Below are 20,229 nucleotides of genomic sequence, written 5' to 3' on the forward strand. Positions count from 1 at the left end.
TCTATGGGTGATCATGCTTGGTATATCCGCGATGGGTGATCGCTGCCTACATTATTAGACTATGCATATGGTTTTGCTTGGTTTATTCGCAATGGGGGACCATACGTATTCTAGGAGCGATCATGCTTGGTATATCCACGATGAGTGATCACTACTTAGAGTTAGGATGTGGTCCTGCTTATTATATTCGCGATGGGGACCATACGTATTTCAGGGGTGATCACACTTGGTATATCCGCGATGGGTGATCATGGCCTGCACGCTTAGATTATGCTTATGGTTCTGCTTGGTATATCCGCAATGGGGGACCGTACGCATTCTAGGGGTGATCATGCTTGGTATATCTGCGATGGGTGATCATTGCCTACCTAGATTTATGAGGATTATTTGTACTTGGTACATTTCGATAGGCTACCATATTTTAGTTGGATTCTGTTGAGTGGTCCGGAATCCCCACTCTTGTTCATTTCCATAAAGTTAGTCTTGAACCCTAGATTCGAGTGAATGAGAATTACTCACAAAAGACATTGTGTTTATAAATTAGATTTATCATGTTATTACTTGGAATCTAGGTAGGGAATTATGTAGAATTCCTTGATTAAATTTCGTGAATTGATATGTGATCTTGTTGATTGATTAACGTAGTTAAATGTTAATATCGTGCATGTTTGATTCATTGAATTGATTAATTGGAGTGTTTGTGGAATAATGTTTGATATAATTGTTATTATTACGATTAGATTAGTTGATCATTATGGCTAGAGAATAATATTGTGCTTCATTGGTTCTTTGATATGTTACATGCTATGGATTGCGGTATTATGTTGAAACATAGTGATTTATATGATAGATGAAATGGAAATCTTGAATGTCTTGTGGGTTTGCTATGTAGCCCTTAATCTAGTAATTTCATGCTCGTCAAGTTCTAATAATTGATTGAGGAATGCTATGCTTTTCTGTTAGAACATACTGTGATAAACATCGAAGTTTAATGAATGATGAACTACGAATGACTTGATCTTGTCTGAGGGTATCGGTGCGTTTGGATTAACAAAAATAAACATAAAATATGTACGAAACACAAAATATTTGAAGTGATATATGTTATTTCTATTGTTTTAACGAACATGAAAAAATATATAATTATTTACATGAAAAATGAAACTTGAAACTTAGGAATCACAAAGTCCAAATTTAAAATTCCTCCCAAATATGTGTCGTATACAAAAATCCCACCTTACCATGGTCATCACCACAACCTGACCACCACTACAACCGCTACCACCACCGTTTTTACCACACATGACTACAGCTCAATTACATGTATGTAGATACCTCCGTCAAGATACCGGCCCGGCATTTCTCCTCGTTCTGATATCTGCGCTGACCTTCGAGGATGGAGTCGAGTCAGACCTCAACTATGTTTTTTGAGACATCGACAATCTCCGGATTTTGCATGCGAGCGTGTACTTGGATTCACTCATCTTACCATACTATACCGGTGTTGATGCTCTAGTGTCGTCAACCTTTCTCCGGTGTGCATGCATCCTGTTTGTGTTGTAAAGAGGTTTCGATTGTTGGAAGAACGTCGATATCCTACCGGGGATGGTCGCTGACCACTTTTTCGGAGGACAATAAGCCGGGTTGCAGGAGCGAGAACTGGAAAGTCCATATGGATCAGGTCGTTGCTAGTGTTTGAGTTGGAACTTGATAATCGCAGATTGTGTCGATCTAACCACAAACTTCCCGCCGGAGAGATTGGAGTTACGAGTCGCTGGTTTCGGAGGCATCTTCGTTGTGGTTTGCCTTCGTGTAAATAGAGAAGCAAAGTAGGACAGCAGTTGTTTGCAACGCAAGCAAAGTAGAAATGAGACAATGGTGGGAAGCATGAGAATCTTCTTTCCAAAATTTAATACAGAATTCACCACAAGTCATTGGAATTGAACAGCACAAAATTGATATTGAAACTAAAACAATGGTCCGGGCTGATGTACTTCTTGCCTTGCAGTAGCGACTCTTAAACTGTAAAGCTTGTGTTTCCAGCAATGATAAACTCGAGCAATTTTCCAAAGCAAATCACAAGAAAAATCTCCTTCTGCTAGTGTCCATTTCCGGCTATAAAACAAATGGGTAGGAAGAAAAAATGCAGCAAACAGTGAGTACGAAACATGAGGGGAAAATTTTATTAAGAACAAAAAGAAATGACGCCAATATACGAAATGAATTGATTGGTAAATGTCAAACCGAGTACCTTGTGAACCCACTCATATTCCCCGCCTTTAGTATCGAAGGTCCCATGCTGCAGACTAATTAGTTTAAGGGTGAAACGAGGGCCACACTCCTGTGAGTTTAAGATGGAAACAGTGTTATGATTAACTATAAATGCTCTCGACAAGATACTTATTCAATTGCTTCTAAGTGTATAATGATGGACCTTATTAAACCCCATCATTGTATCCTAACGGACTGCATGGTATGGAGGCCATGTGTCACTAATTCTTTTTTATTTCCATTTTGTGAACCACACTGGTCACAGTAAAGGACCACAACAAAGCACGAAAAATACTTCCAAGTAGTGTAGTAAGGCCTGAGTCAAACAAATCAAAATGTATAAAAAGAAATACGAAAGAAGAAAAGTTGAACTGAGAGACACCAACCTGTAGGCGGGCAATTACTTTCCCATTAGGTCCGCTCTCAGCATTTGCATCCTTGGTCTTTTTACCTTTGGACTCTATCTGTTTAGTCTCTTTTTCTTCAAAGATATACCTGAAAACATGGGAGTGAAATGTAATCATTAGTAAACGGAAGCTGTACAAGAAAAAAATAAGTAAAAGAGGTTCATATCGCAACAACTTATAAATGTCAAAGAAGCACACCGATGATGCCGGAAGAATATAAAATCTCTCTGGTTGTGAAAAGTTACAACTCGCCGACCACGGAAGTTTGGTTCTTGTGGGAAAAGTGACTGTATTAATCTGAAAAACGCAGGTCAATAATGAAGACCATTAGAAAGCAAAAGGTTGATTCATATCAAACTTGTAAAGATATCAAAAGGCTACTAAAGCAAACTGTACAGGCAGAAGAATACAAAACTAGATGCAGTCATTTCAATTAAGACTGTACAACAAGGTGTGTTCAAATCTAAAAGTACATATACATCACATATAATTTGGGAACATTTACACAAGATAAAGAACACAACCTTCCTATACGATGACCAAGGCGTGTTGTAAAGTTGTTTAATACAAGCTCGGGCTCATGACTGGTTGGATTTCCATGATTCTGCAGGTACATCGAATAAAAAAATAAGGAAACAAAATAAATATACATGTGTACACGTGTACACACACACGCAGAGACTATAAATCACAATCTAATAGTGAGACTATAAAATGTAGGATTTATTGTTGTAGTGTATATAAGTTTCTGAGTTTATATGGATCCTCTTTTTTTAATCTGAAGAAGCTGAAAACTTTGTGTAAACCAAAGTGGCTAGCATCAAAGGTTAGTGTTGAGATATGAAAAACAGAATGTGACCAACCTTGATATCCTTGCGTAAAACAAGCTTTGAGAGCTTGAAATGGGCAGTAGGCCCAGCAGGTAAGCCAATTATTAGGAGAGCATCTACAAAATTATTACAATAGCTGATGGTTAGACATATTAACAAAAGGACACGAGGCAGAAGATAACACTTCAGAGACTTTACTAACAATCTAAAAGTTTTTGTCATCAGAAACAAAGCTTGAGGGAGCATTAGTAACACAACAATACTATAGAACCCTTCAAAACGAGACAGAACCAACCTGGTTCCCTGCGATTGGTGTGCACAACAATTAGAGAAGTGAAGTCTTTCTTATTTGCGTACTCTACAATCTGCAACCAAAGCCAGAAAACATACATATATAAATTGTTCGAATTTAACGATCCACATATTGAAAAGAGGCGGGGAAGGGAGGGAATTCCGAAATAAATCACCTTTTTCAAGTCATATGTTCCTCTTTTATAGTAGGTTGCATTTGGGATCACGGAGAGTAGTTCCTTTATAAACTCAGGCCCCCTCTGCAGACCCGAAAGACAAAAAACCGTAAACCAAATATAACCTAAACAAAGAAATTTCCTTACCACATCAAATTCGGAATGCTGTAAAAAATCAGGGGAGATGGAATGTACATACAGAAGAATTGAAACGGCAAGTGGTGATTAATATCTTTGGATTCGATTCGCGCTTTAAAATCGAACTGAATTCATCGGCATCATTTCCAGCAAACAGCTGCAATTCAACACACAACACAAAGCCGAAATTAACCAAACCATCATTATTTTCCACGCACAACAAACAAATCTTTCTATATTTGCTACATTGTAAGCCAATAAAACACAATCGAAAGGGGCAAAAACGAACCTCTTCATCGTCGGGCTTACAAACAGTCTCATCGACTTCCCTGGTGTTCTCAATCGTCTTCGGGATCTTCTTTGCCGGGGGCTAGAGAGCGCAATTAACAACACTAATTAGCTAATCCAACCAAAATTAAACATCAATTAACAATTCAAATACCAATTTATCAGTTCATAAATTCACAATTGGCATAATTACCTCCTCGCCGAGCTCGAGAGCGCGCTTCTCAGCAGCGTCACGGGCCTTGGCCTTCTTGCGCTTCTCAAGCTTCTTCTGCTGCTTGAGCTTGGCGTGGACCGCCGACCTCTTCTCCTTGTTCTTTATCATCGACGGCAGAATCTCCATCTTCCTCTCCGGCGGTTGTTCTTCTCCTCCTCCGTCGCTTTCGCTTCGCTTCCTCTTGTTACTATCGCCTCCCATTTTCACAATTGCTTTATCGAGATACCGCAGCTAGCTGATGGCTCAAATCACCTTCTTCAATCTCGCGTTAGGGTTTTTGCACGGCCAGAGTAGTAGCCACTAGGGTTTATCTAGTTACTGCCTGCTCCTCCCCGCACCGTATTTCGCCCGTGTTTTTAACTTTTTTTTTCCTTGGCTTAATTGGACTAACAGTCTCATGGTCACTGGCAATCGGAAAACAACTCTTGTGGTGAAAAAAATTAGGACTTTAGCTTATTTGGTGAAATCCGTTAGAATTTAGGTTTAAAATTAAAAATTTCGTCTGCTTTTCGTTAATTGTTAGCACATAAGATTTATATGTGAGGTTAACTTTATCCTTTAGCCTCATATATGAGCTTTATGTGCTAACAATTAATGAAGAGTTTCGTTTTAATTTCATATGTGTGGCTTACATACTAATAATAATCCAATTAGGCAATTTTTTTTAAACCAGTGATTTGCTATTTTATTTTTCAATTTTCCATTGAACTTAGAGTCACTATCAATTTCTACCTTGCACTTTTATTTTAGCCAATCTATACTCCTAAATTTTTATAAATAACTAATTTCATCTATTTTTCTGTTCAGATTTATTGTGTGAATAACATGTGAGCCACTTAAGGGTAGCAACGTATTTTTATAGCCACCAGATAAGTCGTTATACTAATACGACAAAAAGTTGGGATCACGTGGCAAACACATAACTAAATTAATGTAGGCATAGTTTGATATCAGTATACTTTTCTAAAGTCATTAAGGTTAGTCCAATTTTGTGTTATTATAGAAATACATCTAATGACTGAGACTTCACGTTAGCTTAGTTTTGTTTTGCACCAAATTTACCCCATAGTCTTATAAATTGTGGTAAGAACACATAATCCCTTATTTATAAGATAATTAGAGTTGAATTAATCCCTTAATTGTAGGATTGAGAAATGACTCTTTAAAAATGAGACTTTCGACACCTCATCTTCTTATTATAGTTCCCGTGCTAACATTATAGAACATCGTGTCAAAAAGATGAGATGACTTTCAATTTCAGGGGCGATGATTCTTGTGTTCCTCCCTCCAAATCTGTTCATCATGATTTTTTCAATTGTGACATAGGTTTCACAATTTCTTTCACATATTAATTCGGTAATACAATATTATGTATTTGCTCTATTCTACTATTGTGCCAATCAAAAAGGTAAAAACAAAATTGGCAAGGTGGTACAAGTTCCATTTGTAATTGTCTATTTTGATGCATCTACTTCACACAACTACCCAAACTTGTGGATTGGCCAAATAGTAAAGCCAGAAAGAGAGTTTAATTAGGACTTGTTTAAAAGTACTTTTAAAATGATTGAAAAACATTTTAAAAGAAAATGTTATGTGCTTCTTGCATGAAGCATTTCAAGAGTTTTTCCAGAATTCACTTGCATTTTACACCAAAAACACTTTCAGTCATTGTAAAAGCACTTCCAAATGAGGTTGCAAAATCCTGCCTCTTTATTTCAATTCGTTATTTCTGCTGACAACATTTTGATCTGACCACTGCAGTAAAAAGTTAAATCTAAACATTTCAGAACGGTTTATTTACATTAAGGGGCATGCCTTGTGGCATTTGACCACATTCTTGATCTTGATCAACTGCTTGTGTCTGCTTGATCACCATCTCCTTTTGATCCTTGCTTTTACCCCACAATTAAATGTACATGCCAGTTATGACAATAACAGATCCCACCACGCTGGTAGATTAAATAAGGCCAAAAATCAATTAGCAACTCGTTACTATGAAGATAATCAAAATTAATTACATGTAAACACACAAATTTGAACATAATTGAGTGACTAATTACCTTCCGAGGTAAATTTTTTCATGCAAGAAAGAGAAGTCCAACATAGCCACAAATATCTGGGTGGCGGGGGTAAATGCTACCGTGAAGAGTGCACCCTTTTGTTTCACACACCATGACATCCCTACGTAGCACAACCCTGATCCTACAACTCCGTGCAACATAAATACACATGAAACCCTAATTAGTTGGTGACGAATTCTAGATTGTAGCATTTGCATGGATTACTTAATGAAATCGAAATAATCAAACACATGTACTAGCATTTAAACAACCACTTGACTTATAAGTTTATGCTGTCGGGAAATGAGCTAACAATATTGTATATCAAAGTTAAACCCTCCTCACATGCATGTTCATCATGTACATGGAGGGACGGACAAAGAAAAAGACAAACATATAGGTGCAACCATGATACCATGTTAAACAACTATTAAAAACTAAAAACTTAGGTTGTTAGGGAATTTGTCTAAATCCCTAAACTTAAAAGCTCGTTTGGAAGTGTTTTCAAAATGACTAAAAACGCTTTTGATGGAGTTGGGTTTGAGTTCTAAAAACACTTTAAGTGCTTTTTGGAAGAAACACCAAATATGTACTTCTCGTAAGATGCACTTCAAGTGCTTTTTCATGATCCACTTGAATTTTTACTAAGGATTAGTTTCAAAAATAGTTTCCCTAAAAGCGCTTTAGTCATTTCAAAAGCACTTCTATACGAGCCATGTTAGAAGAAGTTATCATGTTAGAAAACCATTAAACCCTAACAGCTCAAGCTTACATTGCAGGCTAAGAAAGATTTGAACAATGAAGAAAGTATAGTAGATGCAGAAGAAAATACTCACAGAATATATAACAGTTAAGATCTCCAACTTTCCCTTGAGAATTCACATTGACATGACAATGTGCCTTCGCGTGATGAAGCACAAGATCTGATTGAATGGCGCTGAAAAAGGACATAATCCGGTGCTAGAGTACTGAAAAGGGTAGCTCTTGCCGATCTTTTCTTGGACGAGGAACCATGAAGGCCACAAGAGGCAGCCTGATGCCAAAAATGCTGAACCAACAACCCACCTCTCATTCTTCTTGGCTGATGAAGAAGCCAGTGTATTGGCATGGTTTTGCATTTGAAGTGTGGATTCTGAATGTTGGTTGGTTAGTGGCATTCCTTTGTACAAGAACAATGATACAGCTCCACCAATACATATTATAGCACCAAGGATTTTAGCGATCCCACCCTTGTTCTTTATGTTCACTTTCTCTAGTCTGAAATCAAGTCCATAAATGAATCTAATTCCAATAACGACATGTTACCAACTTAGAATGCGAGAAGTTGTGAATGGGGGAACACAAAACATGAGAGAAAATGAATGAGTATGAGATCAACTATAGTCCCTAATAAATCTAGTTTAAAGTTGTTTCAGGTATCGGTTTATGAAATTGCAATGTGAAACTCACATACCTTTTTTATTACATGTATATTATAGTCCGAATTATTCCAATACCCATTTCAGATAACTAATCAGACTAATAAACTTATTCTTTCTACTTTACCCAAATGGTAGAGCCAAGAGGAAAGTGTTGACAGGCACCATGCTGATGAATGAACAGGAATATGTTGCAAAAGTGTGTTGAAGTCCAAGAAAAATTAAGTATTGTGTGAAAGTCCTGAAAGACACAAGTGTTTGCCAATAAAAATTCACAAAAAAAAAAAAAAACTCAAATGAAACAACATACAAAAATAAATCGGAAAAACCTTAATCAAATGCATTGTAAGTACCATTACTAACCCAATTAGAGCAATGATGAAAAGGTGGCATAATATTTGAGATGTAAGGCCATCTCTAACGGAAAGGGTCTAGAGTAGGGGTGGGCACGGGCCAGGCCGGGTCCAATTTTGAAGAGACCGGACCGGATCTGGATTTAAAAGAAACGGGTCGAGTTGGGGCGGGTCCAACAAATTCTAATCCAAGAACCGAACCTAACCAGGCCTGTTTCAAACAGGCCGAGCCGGGCTGGGTCCACGGGTCCTCTCCTTTTTTCTTTTTTTTTCTCTTCTTCTTCTGCTCTCTCGAATCTCGATCGTTCCAGAAGATGTCGGTTTCCCAGTACAACCAATTCAACGAAAATCTCAAAATTCAATATATCCCAGTTGATCTCCTCAAGAAAAACCTTCAAAGCAACAAACTTTAATAAAAAATTGAATTTTAGACAACCCACCCAGATGACTAATTTCCTAAGATTGCATTACAATGTAACCCCGTTGATCAAAATCCAAAATTTAACAATACACCACAGTTTAGCTCCAAAGCAGTGATTGCATGCATTAGAAAAAATAACAAATTCCTTCTCTGGATCCCTTTTTTTACTTAGCCGCGAGCCATGGTGTTGAAGACGACGATGTCCGGGTGGGGAATGTGGTTGAACAGGTGGTGGGCATAGTCCATGGAGGTACTTGTTGGGTTTGAGGTGCAGAAATTGATGAGCTTGGTGAGGACAGAGATGTCATATTGGAGATGGGTTTTGATGGAAAAGGCATGGATTTTCTTGATTTCTCTCAAAGTCAAGCACTTGGGGACAAGAGAGAGAAGGGTGTTTGTGTTGGTTTTTGGGTGCCCCACAAATAGCTTGAAATCAAGAAACAAACCAGAGAGATAGCACCAATGGAATACCTCAATAACTTGGTAAGCTTTGAACCTTTTTTCTCCCAGTCGGCGAGGACGCTGATCTCATTCTCCGTGAGGCCGTCGAGGGAGGCGGTGTTGTCTTCATCCTTCTTGATCATCTTTGCTAGAGCCTTGCTGGCATCCTTGCAGCGAACGACAAAGAAGCCGAAGTCATGACGACGAATGGTGGTAGTCGGAGTCCGGAGAGAGACCTTTAGATTGATGCTTGAGTTAGGGATTCGAGATCGAGAGAGGAAAGTCCACTTAGGAAATATCGATAGAGGGGAGAGAGACTGACAACTGAGAGTAAGATTTGTTTTAAATCAAAGGCGGAGATTTGATCTCCATATAATGGACGGCACCTACGGTCCGGGCCGGGGGTCTTTTTTTCTTTCAGAAATCTGAAACCGGCCCGCCGCACCAATTACATGGACTCACCCTGCCCCACCCCGTTTTGAGTTAAGAAAATTTGTACCCGCCCCAAACTGACTAGACCCGGCCCACCCCGCGGGTCCAAGGCCCATTTGCCCAACCCTAGTCCAGAGGCCAAAGAGCAGAAAATGGCCCGAAAATCGTCTCCAACCGAGGGCTAGGCCGGTGGGCTCATGGCCCCTACAGAATCTAAAAGGGCCAAATGGCCGGCCCAATCCAGTCAGCCAGCCAGCCCCGGGCTGGCTAGAAATTTAAGATTTGCTGTCAGATATAACCGACAACATTGTTATTAATCCTGTCGGTTATATACGACAGGAATTCTTAAACAAATTTTTGAATCCAATGGCTAGCTGATGTTAGCTAGCCATTATTTTTGAATTTTTTTTTACGGTTTTATTATTTTATTTATTTACAATTTTTTTTCCTATAACTTCTATTTATTTTTTTCTATAACTTCCTATAACTTTTATGTAACATCTCACATCGCTCAGGGGAGTGGATCTTGTAAACCTTATATGTACATGCCCATTTCTTCCTAGCATGAAGTCTTTTGGGAGCTCACTGGCTTCGGGTTCCATCGGAACTCCGAAGTTAAGCAAGATCGCTCGAGAGCAATCCCATGATGGGTGATTCACTGGGAAGTTCTCATGTGAGTTCCCAGAAACAAAACCGTGAGGGTGTGGTCGGGGCCCAAAGCGGATAATATCTTGCTACGGTGGAGTCGAGCCCGGGATATGGTAGGGGCATGGGCTGGGATGTGACAATTTGGTATCAGAACCAAACCGTGGCCGGAAATGTGCCGACGAGGACATTGGGCCCCTAAGGGGGCGGATTGTAACATCCCACATTGCCCATGAGAGTTGATCATGTAAGCCTTATATGTACATGTCCATCTTTTCCTAGCATTAGGCCTTTTGATAGCTCACTAGCTTTGGGTTCCATCGGAACTCCAAAGTTAAGCGAGATCGCGCGAAAGCAATCCCATGATGGGTAACCTACTGGGAAGTTCTCGTGTGAGTTTCCAGAAACAAAACCATGAGTGCATTGTTGGGGCCCAAAGCGGACAATATCGTGCTACAGTGGAGTCGAACCTAGGATGTGGTGAGGGCCCGGGTCGGGATGTGACATTTTATTTTACAGAATTTGTTTCATATTTTTTTTTAAATTCCATTTTTTTCCTGTAACTTCTATTTTACAAAATTTGTTTCATATTTTTTTTAAATTCTATTTTTTTTCCTATAACTTTCTAAGCCATTATACAACATTAAATTAAATTAAGTAACATGAAACAACATTAAACAACATTAAACAACATTAAATAACATTAACCAACATAAAAATTATACAACATAAAAAAAAACATTTAACAACATGAAACTTAACAACATTTTTAAAAACATTTAACAACATAAAACTTAAACGCCTACACCATGCTTCTTTTGGCCCAAAGATGTGCAACAAGATCTTGTTAGAGGCACTTATTTGTGGCACGAGAACATATCATTCTATAGCGCCTCATGTACTCATTTATAGAGATACTACCCGTTCTTGAATTGAAAGGCAAATTAGGCCCATCATATATTTTTCCACGAGCCTTTCTTGACCTATTTGGATCTTCTTGGTCGTTATCGAACTCTCTATCAATATACCCATCTCGCTCATCCTTCACTATCATATTGAGTAATATGATGCAAGACATCATGATGGAGTCTAAATTTTCTCGACTCCACCCTATTGCCGGTTCACTGATGATTTTCCACCGTGCTTGTAGAATACCGAAAGCTCTCTCAACATCTTTCTAGTATGCCTCTTGGTTTAAGGTAAACAACTTTTCCATGTCATTCCTAGGGTTTGGAATTGCTTGGACAAGTGTCGCCCACTTTGGGTAGATGTCATCTGCCAAGTAATACCCCATATTGTATTGATGGTCGTTGATGTAGTATTCAAGTTGAAGTGCTTTACCTTTTGTTAGGCGATTGAAAATGGATGAATGCCCAAGAATTGTAATGTCATTTTGGGATCTAGGGACTCCAAAGAAAGTATGTCAGATCAATGTGTCATATGAGGCAACCGCCTCTAACACAACAGATGACTTTCTCAACTTTTTGCTAAAGCCTCATTGCCATCATGTGGGACAATTCTTCCAATCCCAATGCATGCAGTCTAATGACCCTATCATGCCTGGAAACCCACGGTCTTCAGCTTTGCGAATGAGCCGATTCAGATCTTCTTGATTTGGCTCGCTGAGGTAATCGTCTTTGTAAACCTAAACAATTGTGTCACAGAATTGTTCAAGAGTATCAAGGCATGTAGATTCAGACATACCATGGGTTTCATCCATTGAATCAGCTGGGGAGCTATATGCCATCATTCGAAGTGCAACAGTAACCTTCTGATGAGGTGAGAAACCAGAGCAGCCTGTTTTGTCTCGCTTCTGTCGAAAGTATGGATTGGCTTGCTGGACATCACAAAGTAAACGCTCGAAGACATGATGCCTCATCCGGAAGCCATATCTAAAATCCTCTTCTGTGTACATCGAGTTGGGGTTAAAGTAGTTATTCATCATATTGACATGTGTCATCGCTCTGTTTCGTGGTTTGTAAGAGCAACCAGCAATAGAGCCACCCCATTGAGGTTGTTCCTCAGTTGGCTGAGACACCATGGTCGCAGCCATGGTTGTTGCTCTTTTTTGTTTGTTACGACTTACTTCAACTTCTTCATCAGACTCCTCATCTTCTTGTCTCATTTGCGCCCATTTTTCATCCAATTTGGAATTGGATGAGGACCCCCAATTGGAATCCGAAGAGGATCCAAAGTTGGAATTCATTACAAAGTTGAATTGAAAGAGATTGAACTGAAATAGATTGAATTCAAATTTATGTGAATTATAACCCAATATCCCCCCTATTTATAGCAAAAAAAAAAATTCACATCCAACAGCTAGCTGACATCACTTAGCCGTTGAATTTGAATTTAAGTCGTAGTTTTTAAATAATAAATTATGTTTGGCCTATGGCCCATGGTTGAAGATGGTTTTTTGTGATGGGCTAAAACGAGCCCTATGGCCTTCGGTTGGAGATGAAGGCAAATATGGCCATCTATTGTTCTTTAAAATATTAATTTCTTGGAGGGTCAGAGGGCTAAAACGAGCCATCTAACCAGCTTTCGGTTCGAGATGGCCTAAGCTTTTTTCTACCATTATTTGTTGAATGGTAGGAGATCCATCTTCATCCATATATGCAGCTGAGGATGCAGTTCTGAACACTTGTGTAGGACCTACTCTATGTTGAGGTGAATCTTCAAATAACATCCACCCTTTACAAATTTCCCAACAACTGTGAAACTGAAAGGGTTTCGAGTTGCCCTCCATATACAATTCCTCCGCTAGGCGTACTTAGAAAATATAATTACATAAATTAAAGGAAATTAATTTATGAAATTAAATGTATTTACAAAAATTAAAGGAAAGTAATTCATGAAATTAAATGTAATATAATTACATATTTAAAATAAATTGTGAAAACACTTACTTTGTCGTAGTAGTTAGCGCCGCTTTCATGTCTATTTGCGGCTGCTAACAGTGTATGATGTCATTTGTTCAAACTTGAGGGTGAATATGTTTCTTCCATCTTGAAGAACAACTCTTGTGGTTTCAGACATTTAGTGGAGTGGTGCATTCGTAGAACTCTAAGTATTTTTCGGACACACAGGTCCAAACACCTTCACTTGTTTGAGAACTCTCCCTCACACTATCTTCTGACACCCATCTATAATAGCAGTTCTAGCGTGGGAACCCCACCAGGCAATACACTATGTTATCCATCCTGTGAACATTAACTGCCATTAATGAACAATAACCTTCTTTTGTATCTCTATTGTTGCACTTCAATAGCCCTAGCAATAGGTAATAAAATATTAGTATTTTTTTATGTATAAAATAATACAAAATAATTTTATTTGTAATTTCAGATAAGTTTTTTAATCGTTCTCGTTGCGCTATGTGTCATAAAATCCAAAAAGACAATTATTGATGATGGATGATAATGAGAAGGTATTTATAGAAAAGTAAAAATAAATTTTTTTTTTAAATTTCAAATTTTTGTTTTTGGATTTTTATTCAACTAATTAATGTCACAACCTGTCCCGAATATTTAATTTTTGATGATGTGAAATGACAGTTTTACCTTTGAACGTTTCGTGGTGTTGTGTGTTTTGGTTCAAATTTGAATGCTAGGGTTATAGTAAGAACTAACCTTAGCTTAAATTTGGGAATTTGGAACTTGTATTAAAGGTTAGTGTATAAGTGATTTGGTTGACTTTGTAAGGGCCACACACACATACCCTTTTTTTCTCTCTTCTCTCCCGTGCCCTCTTACACTCGAACTCTCTCTCTCTCTCTTTCTTCTTGTACGGACAAACATCAAGGACCTCTCAAACTTCACAGATCGACGAAGGAAATGGTACCATTGTGTTCTTAAGGTCATTGCGAGTTCAAGGGTACCAAATATAGGTAAGATTACCTTTGATTTCACGTAGAACCACAAAGCCCGATTTCCATGCACTGTTCATGCAACTTTTATTCTTCAATTTTTAGGGGATTTCAAGCTTGTAAGAAGCTTTAGGAGGTCCCAAAGAGGCTCGTGGTAGTTCGTTTGAAGAATTTGGACGTCGGGAAGCCTAGATACGAAGAGTTGCAAGGGTCATCAGATTTTCGAGCTTGCTCTAACGTGATTTCGTGAGATTTGAAGCTTCAAATAAGTATAACGCCATTCTTCTCACTCTAAGCTTTCATTTGGTTCAAATTTCGAAGAAAACAGTTGAAAAATGAGTGAGAATAGACGATTAGAAGTTTTACCCAGAAACCGGCGACTCACCGAAGAAGAAAAGGGAATATTCCGTCAGTTTTGACAGAATATGCTAACGCCGTCAGTTAGTTTGGACAGTTACCGTTGGGTTTTAACGGAATATTCCAAGGAATATTCTTAACGCCGTTGCTGTTCCGTTACACGTGTCAGGCACGTGGCACTAAAAAATTAATCTAAAAATTTGGGGATGATCCTGAGGTTGTGTAGGTCATTGTGGTATATTCATATACCCAATTTGAGCTATATATGAGAAGTTATTAGCTAGTTTTGTCTATGTGCTTTAAAATAACGTTTTTATAGTTAATTCGCATATAGGTGAGACTTATCCCGAGGACGAGCGTATCCAAGGGCAACTCGGGGTTACGACCCGTCGACATACCAATAAGTGGGTTTTTGGTTTTTAGTATATACTAGCAAGTGTACCCGCGCGTTGCTGCTGTGTTTGAAAACATAATTGAATATGGAGAAGTCTAAAAAATATATGTGCCAATGAGTGGTGTTTATATACATATATTACATCCATGTCCATGTGTTAAGGAAGATCTATTTACATTCATATATTACATGACAAAAATTGGAAGTATGGGTATGCCATTCTTAAGGATTGTTTTTCAAAAGTTATGGCTCTACCCCAGAGATTGTTTTACGCATACAATTTTACAAAGTTAAACAATCTAGTTTTGTTTCACTAAAGACACCCAAATTTGTAACTTCGTTAATGATGTCTCCTTCGTTTTCTACGACAACGTAGAGGTAAAAATTAAGAGAAGGAAATTAAAAACAGAATTGGATCACTTATGAATTGAATCACACTAAGTTGCATATGAATTGAATTGAATGAAAATCTAAAGATGAATGAAAATCTAAAGATGAATGAAAATTTGTCATAATCTAACTGTACAAAATTTCAATATGCCAGATTTCATTTGTAGGCACCAAATCAAATTCACAAAATTAAGTTGGGTTTTTCATTTTCTCTATTGGTTTTCACTATGCCAGATTTCTAAATTTTACTTTAGGCAGGATTAATATGCACATCTTTACCAGTATATAGTTCCGCTAAATTGATTTTTACTCGATGTTTCACAGTATTAATGTATATAGGGGAAAACATAACAAACATCCTTAATCACAAACAGAGCATAACCGATTGTCATGTATGTCACAATGTAGAATTCGTCCAACTGAATTGTGTTTCTAGTTGATTATTTATCAAAACTAAATAAAAATGTCAAGTATATGAAGATAAAATACACACCTGGGATATCAGTCTCACAAAATTGCAGCATAAGGAAGTAGATGAAAGTACTCAACGATCGTTGTAACTGCCCAGGTGTTGAAACTCTTTTGTACCAAAGGACCCTGCAACAAAGTCCAATTGTTACATAGGCAGGACAACTTAGAAAAAAGTATAATAAAGATAGAAAACTAAGAAAAATTTCATGATATACCAGAGCATAAGGAAGATTCAACCATAGCATCCTCTCTTTGCACACATCTGCACATCTTCGCAAATCCGCTCTAATCACACAACCCAGATTCGCTAAGATTGCAAAACCCATATTTGAATCGCAAAACCCAGACACGAATTGCAAATCCCAGATTCGAATTGCAAACCCATATTCGAATTGCAAGACCAAGTTTGTTTGAATCTTTGCAAAACCCATATTTGATAGGAAAATTTTGTGGCCTCAAATCCAAAAGGAAATAACCAAAACCCAAGGGTGCTCTGCATACCAAATTCCTTCTGCAACTTTCGAGAGAGAGATGGAGATTCTAGATAGGGAAATTGGGGCACAATTTCTTTTTCTTTTTTTTTTGGATCCATTTGGTGCACAATTATATATGTACAGAGAGTTGAATATCAGAATGCGCAACGAACGAGACTATAAACTAATAGAAATATTATTAAACAAACGAGAATGCCGGAACGGCTACAAAACCTTAGGAGGCTACATTGTGACTAGCTTGTTCTCTAATGAATAACAAAACAGCCTATTTATAATAAACTAACTCTAATCTCTAACAAAACCTAATTCTAATGGGCTAAGCCCAGAAAACCAAAATACTAATATTTTCCAACACCCCCTGTCAAACTCATGGCGTATACGACATGAGTTTGCAAACAAGCAGATGCGGACTGACTCCGTTAGGCGGACATACAGACAGGCAGGCTTCGCAACGCGGACAGACAAACAGGTAGGCTCTGCAATGCGAACAGACAGACAGACATGCAAATTTGATTTGACTTGACTTGATTCTTAACTTGACTTGACTTGATTCTTGATTGCAAACTGGCAAACTGGTTCTTGATTCTTGACTGGCTAGTGTTGAGAGTATAAAAAGAACCTGTCACTAAACGAACGAGATTTTCATATCTCAATTCTAGCAACGAATAAACAAACACAAATACTATCACTCGAGTGGTCACAATTCAACACTCGAATGACGATCACAAAGCAATTCCAAACACGGCAACCAACAATTCCTGCGGGTCTAAAACAAACTTAAACCATATTTTTTCTTTTGCCCGTGTGGGCCTAAAAAACTCCAAACAATTTTTTCTTTTTCCTTTTTTTATTCCTTCTTCTCTTTTCTTCTGGGCAAAACCGATTGCAGCAATCAAATCTTGCAAAACCAATTGCAGCAAGCTTCAAAAACTTATAGTGCAAAGTCAACCTGCAGAAGGGGACTTCATAGGGTTGTGACATATTCAAGCAGGCGGCGGTTCGAAGTGCAGATGGCGAGTACGAGGATGGCTGGTGGTATAGTGCGAGATGGGTACGTTTCTTCAGTCAACAGCAGTGGCAGGTTGCAGAAGGCACGACAAGTATGCTTGGTGGGTCGATTATAGTGCAGTAGCGGCGAAGGATGCGGTTCAAAGGGCAAGGATGCGGAGGTGCAGGTTGTGGACGGAACTGATCAGGTGGGCTTGGTCGGCGGGGTGGATGTCGAGCAGCAATGGGACTGTGATGGTTTTGCAGATCAGGTACGGTACGGTACGAAGGCTGGTGGGCATAGCGGCAGATGTGCAACAAAGTTTCAGTGGCCCTCTTTGTTTTTTTTTTCTTCAAATTGAACCAACGACAATACTAAACAATGAACAAGATGGACAAACAAACTAATACAAATCAATGGCAGATTAAATCCCGAAGGATCAAACCTGCTCTGATACCAAGTTGAATATCAGAATGAGCAACGAACGAGACTATAAACTAATAGAAATATTATTAAACAAACGAGAATGCCGGAACGGCTACAAAACCTTAGGAGGCTACATTGTGACTAGCTTGTTCTCTAATGAATAACAAAACACCCTATTTATAATAAACTAACCCTAATCTCTAACAAAACCTAATTCTAATAGGCTAAGCCCAGAAAACCAAAATACTAATATTTTCCAACACAGAGTTCATTTGTTTTCGGGAGAAGGAATGCAGTTGACTAGAAAAAAGAGAAAGAAAAAGAAAAAAAAAAGAAAAAAGAGAATTATTTTTTATTATTTTGGTTATTAGTCCGACACTACACTAAACGTTTCACTAAGTTAGTCCAGCTTAGTCTAGTCTAAGCCAGTTCAGCTTAGTCTAGTCTAAGCCAGTTCAGCTTAGTCCCTGCAGTTAGTTCAGTCCGAGACAGTCCGGTGCAACAAACACACCCTATAGATTTTACCTTTCCCAAAAGAAAGCAATGAGTGTCAAGAAAACAACAGAAATCGATTGTCGATAAGTAACAATAATCAGACCGCCCAATCCACCATCAAGAGTCTTCTTATGCAGAAGATTTACTATAGCAAGTGCAAGGTTATTGACCAGCATGAGAATAATAAACTTCCATTTCCCCAAGCAATTCACCGTAATTACGCAGAAGTATTGTGATTCAAAGCATAATGCAGTAAGTTAATAGACTCGTTATATGCTTATTGTGTATATATTTATAGGTGAACCAACCAGCTTCCTTCCCACACATGGGGATATAAATGGTAAAATTTCTTGGCACCATTGATAGACGCATATTTATGCGACTTAGTTAACTAGTTTTCTTGCATTTACGTTATTAGTTCTTAGTTATTTTAGTACTTTAAGCTATTTTCGTGTGTTTGTAGGTCCAAAGGGCTAAGGTAGCAAGAAAGTGCATTTTGGTGCATTTTGGAGCAGTTTTGAGCTTGGAATGGATTACATATGATATGAGCAAGATGGATGGACGAATTTGAAGTCAAATGAGGATAGAAACATGCTAAAAATGTGGTGAAACAAATACAAAGTGCAAGAAGAGATAAATTTCTAGAAGGATTGGCCAAAACTTCACTAAAAACCATGCATACCTCATAAAATTCATCAATGCCGTGGCCTTCCCTTTGTTTCACTTCCACCAGATTTTTTAGTGATGATGCAATGCCTATCTCACCATGACATGTGAGTGGATGATGCAATGCTTAAATCACCATGACATGTGAATGGATGACTCAATACCTAACCCACCAACAATTCCCACTCTTTGCCATGCTCACCTACTCAATTCCACCAAAATTTTGTGTTAAAAAAGTCCATCCTCTTCCTATAAATACCATGGTAGCAACCTCATTCAAATCATCAAAAAATTAACCATTCTCCAAGCCTTTCCTTGCCTCTCCTACATATCTAAACCCCTTCCCATCCATTCCTCAAAATAACCAACCCTTCAACATCATTCCAACCTTGTTGTTGCGGCAAAGAGAAGGAGAAAAGTCCTTGGACGCGCTTGCTATCCAACATGGATCGTTGGAACGTTTAGGTGCTTTCTTTCCTTTGTTTTTCAATGTTTAAATTTGTTTATCTTTGTTTTGTAATAATGAGGAACTAAACCCCCCTTAGCTAGGGGGGAATTCGAAACACATGTCCTTGCTTGCAATATGATTTAATTACTTTTAATTGCATTTCATAAGTTATGAATTCAATTTACTTATCCGTTCGTATAAAAACTGATTTATGTATGTTGATTGAGGGTCGACACTTAGTTTGCATGCATGAATTTGATGCTAGAATATAAGGGAGTTTCACCTAATTGTCATGAACTTATATTCACAAGTAGTGAAGGTTGCTAGTCACAATCGCGTTAAGTAAAATCTTGGCAAGAGTAACATGCGTATTCCATAGTTATGAATGCCTCGTCAATGCTTATGATTTTCATAGAACTTAATGATTCTTGCTTGTATCTCTATTATGCAATTCATGTAGGGAACTTGTGAAGAATGCTTTGGGTTGTCGTATGCAATCATCCAACTCAATAAAAGTAGGAAAATCTGAGGGTTAATTTAAGCGTACCTAATTAACTTGGGGCATTGAGAATTAATAAGTTATTGAAATGCAATTGGAAATCATTTTGTATGCAAGCGAGACATGTGTGGAGAAGAACCCCTTAGCTAGCCTTCCATCCATTTATTTAAACCAAATTCGTTTTAAAACTTGTTTTGTTTTCCAAAGTTTATGTTTTGTTTCTAAATTCATCAAATCCAAATCCCCCTTTACTTTTAAAGTCTTTTATTTACATTTATAACTTTGTTTTTATGTTTTTTGAGAGGATTTAGCAAGCCCTCCTAATCCCCGGCCTAGAACGATACCCTA

At 38.1% G+C, this 20,229-nt stretch overlaps 2 protein-coding genes across 2 annotated transcripts; both read right to left on the reverse strand.

Moving 5' to 3' along the window:
• Nucleotides 1–1,876: 1,876 nt before the first annotated feature.
• Nucleotides 1,877–5,012, reverse strand: LOC103438005 (uncharacterized). Its single transcript, XM_008376538.4, has 11 exons — nucleotides 4,595–5,012; nucleotides 4,403–4,483; nucleotides 4,175–4,270; nucleotides 3,976–4,059; nucleotides 3,804–3,873; nucleotides 3,542–3,624; nucleotides 3,203–3,282; nucleotides 2,877–2,975; nucleotides 2,658–2,766; nucleotides 2,252–2,341; nucleotides 1,877–2,115 (listed from the first exon to the last, which is right to left on the reverse strand). Exons 1-11 carry the CDS (start codon nucleotides 4,814–4,816, stop codon nucleotides 2,077–2,079), a joined length of 1,053 nt encoding a protein of 350 aa, XP_008374760.1. The 5' UTR covers nucleotides 4,817–5,012; the 3' UTR covers nucleotides 1,877–2,076.
• A 7,018-nt stretch (nucleotides 5,013–12,030) lies between these two features.
• On the reverse strand, nucleotides 12,031–12,510 carry LOC139188283 (uncharacterized). Its single transcript, XM_070805557.1, has one exon. The coding sequence runs from the start codon at nucleotides 12,508–12,510 to the stop codon at nucleotides 12,031–12,033; it is 480 nt and encodes a 159-aa protein (XP_070661658.1).
• Nucleotides 12,511–20,229: the final 7,719 nt, after the last annotated feature.

Source organism: Malus domestica, chromosome 01, assembly GCF_042453785.1.
Source record: "Malus domestica chromosome 01, GDT2T_hap1".
In the NCBI taxonomy this organism is placed as follows: domain Eukaryota; kingdom Viridiplantae; phylum Streptophyta; class Magnoliopsida; order Rosales; family Rosaceae; genus Malus; species Malus domestica.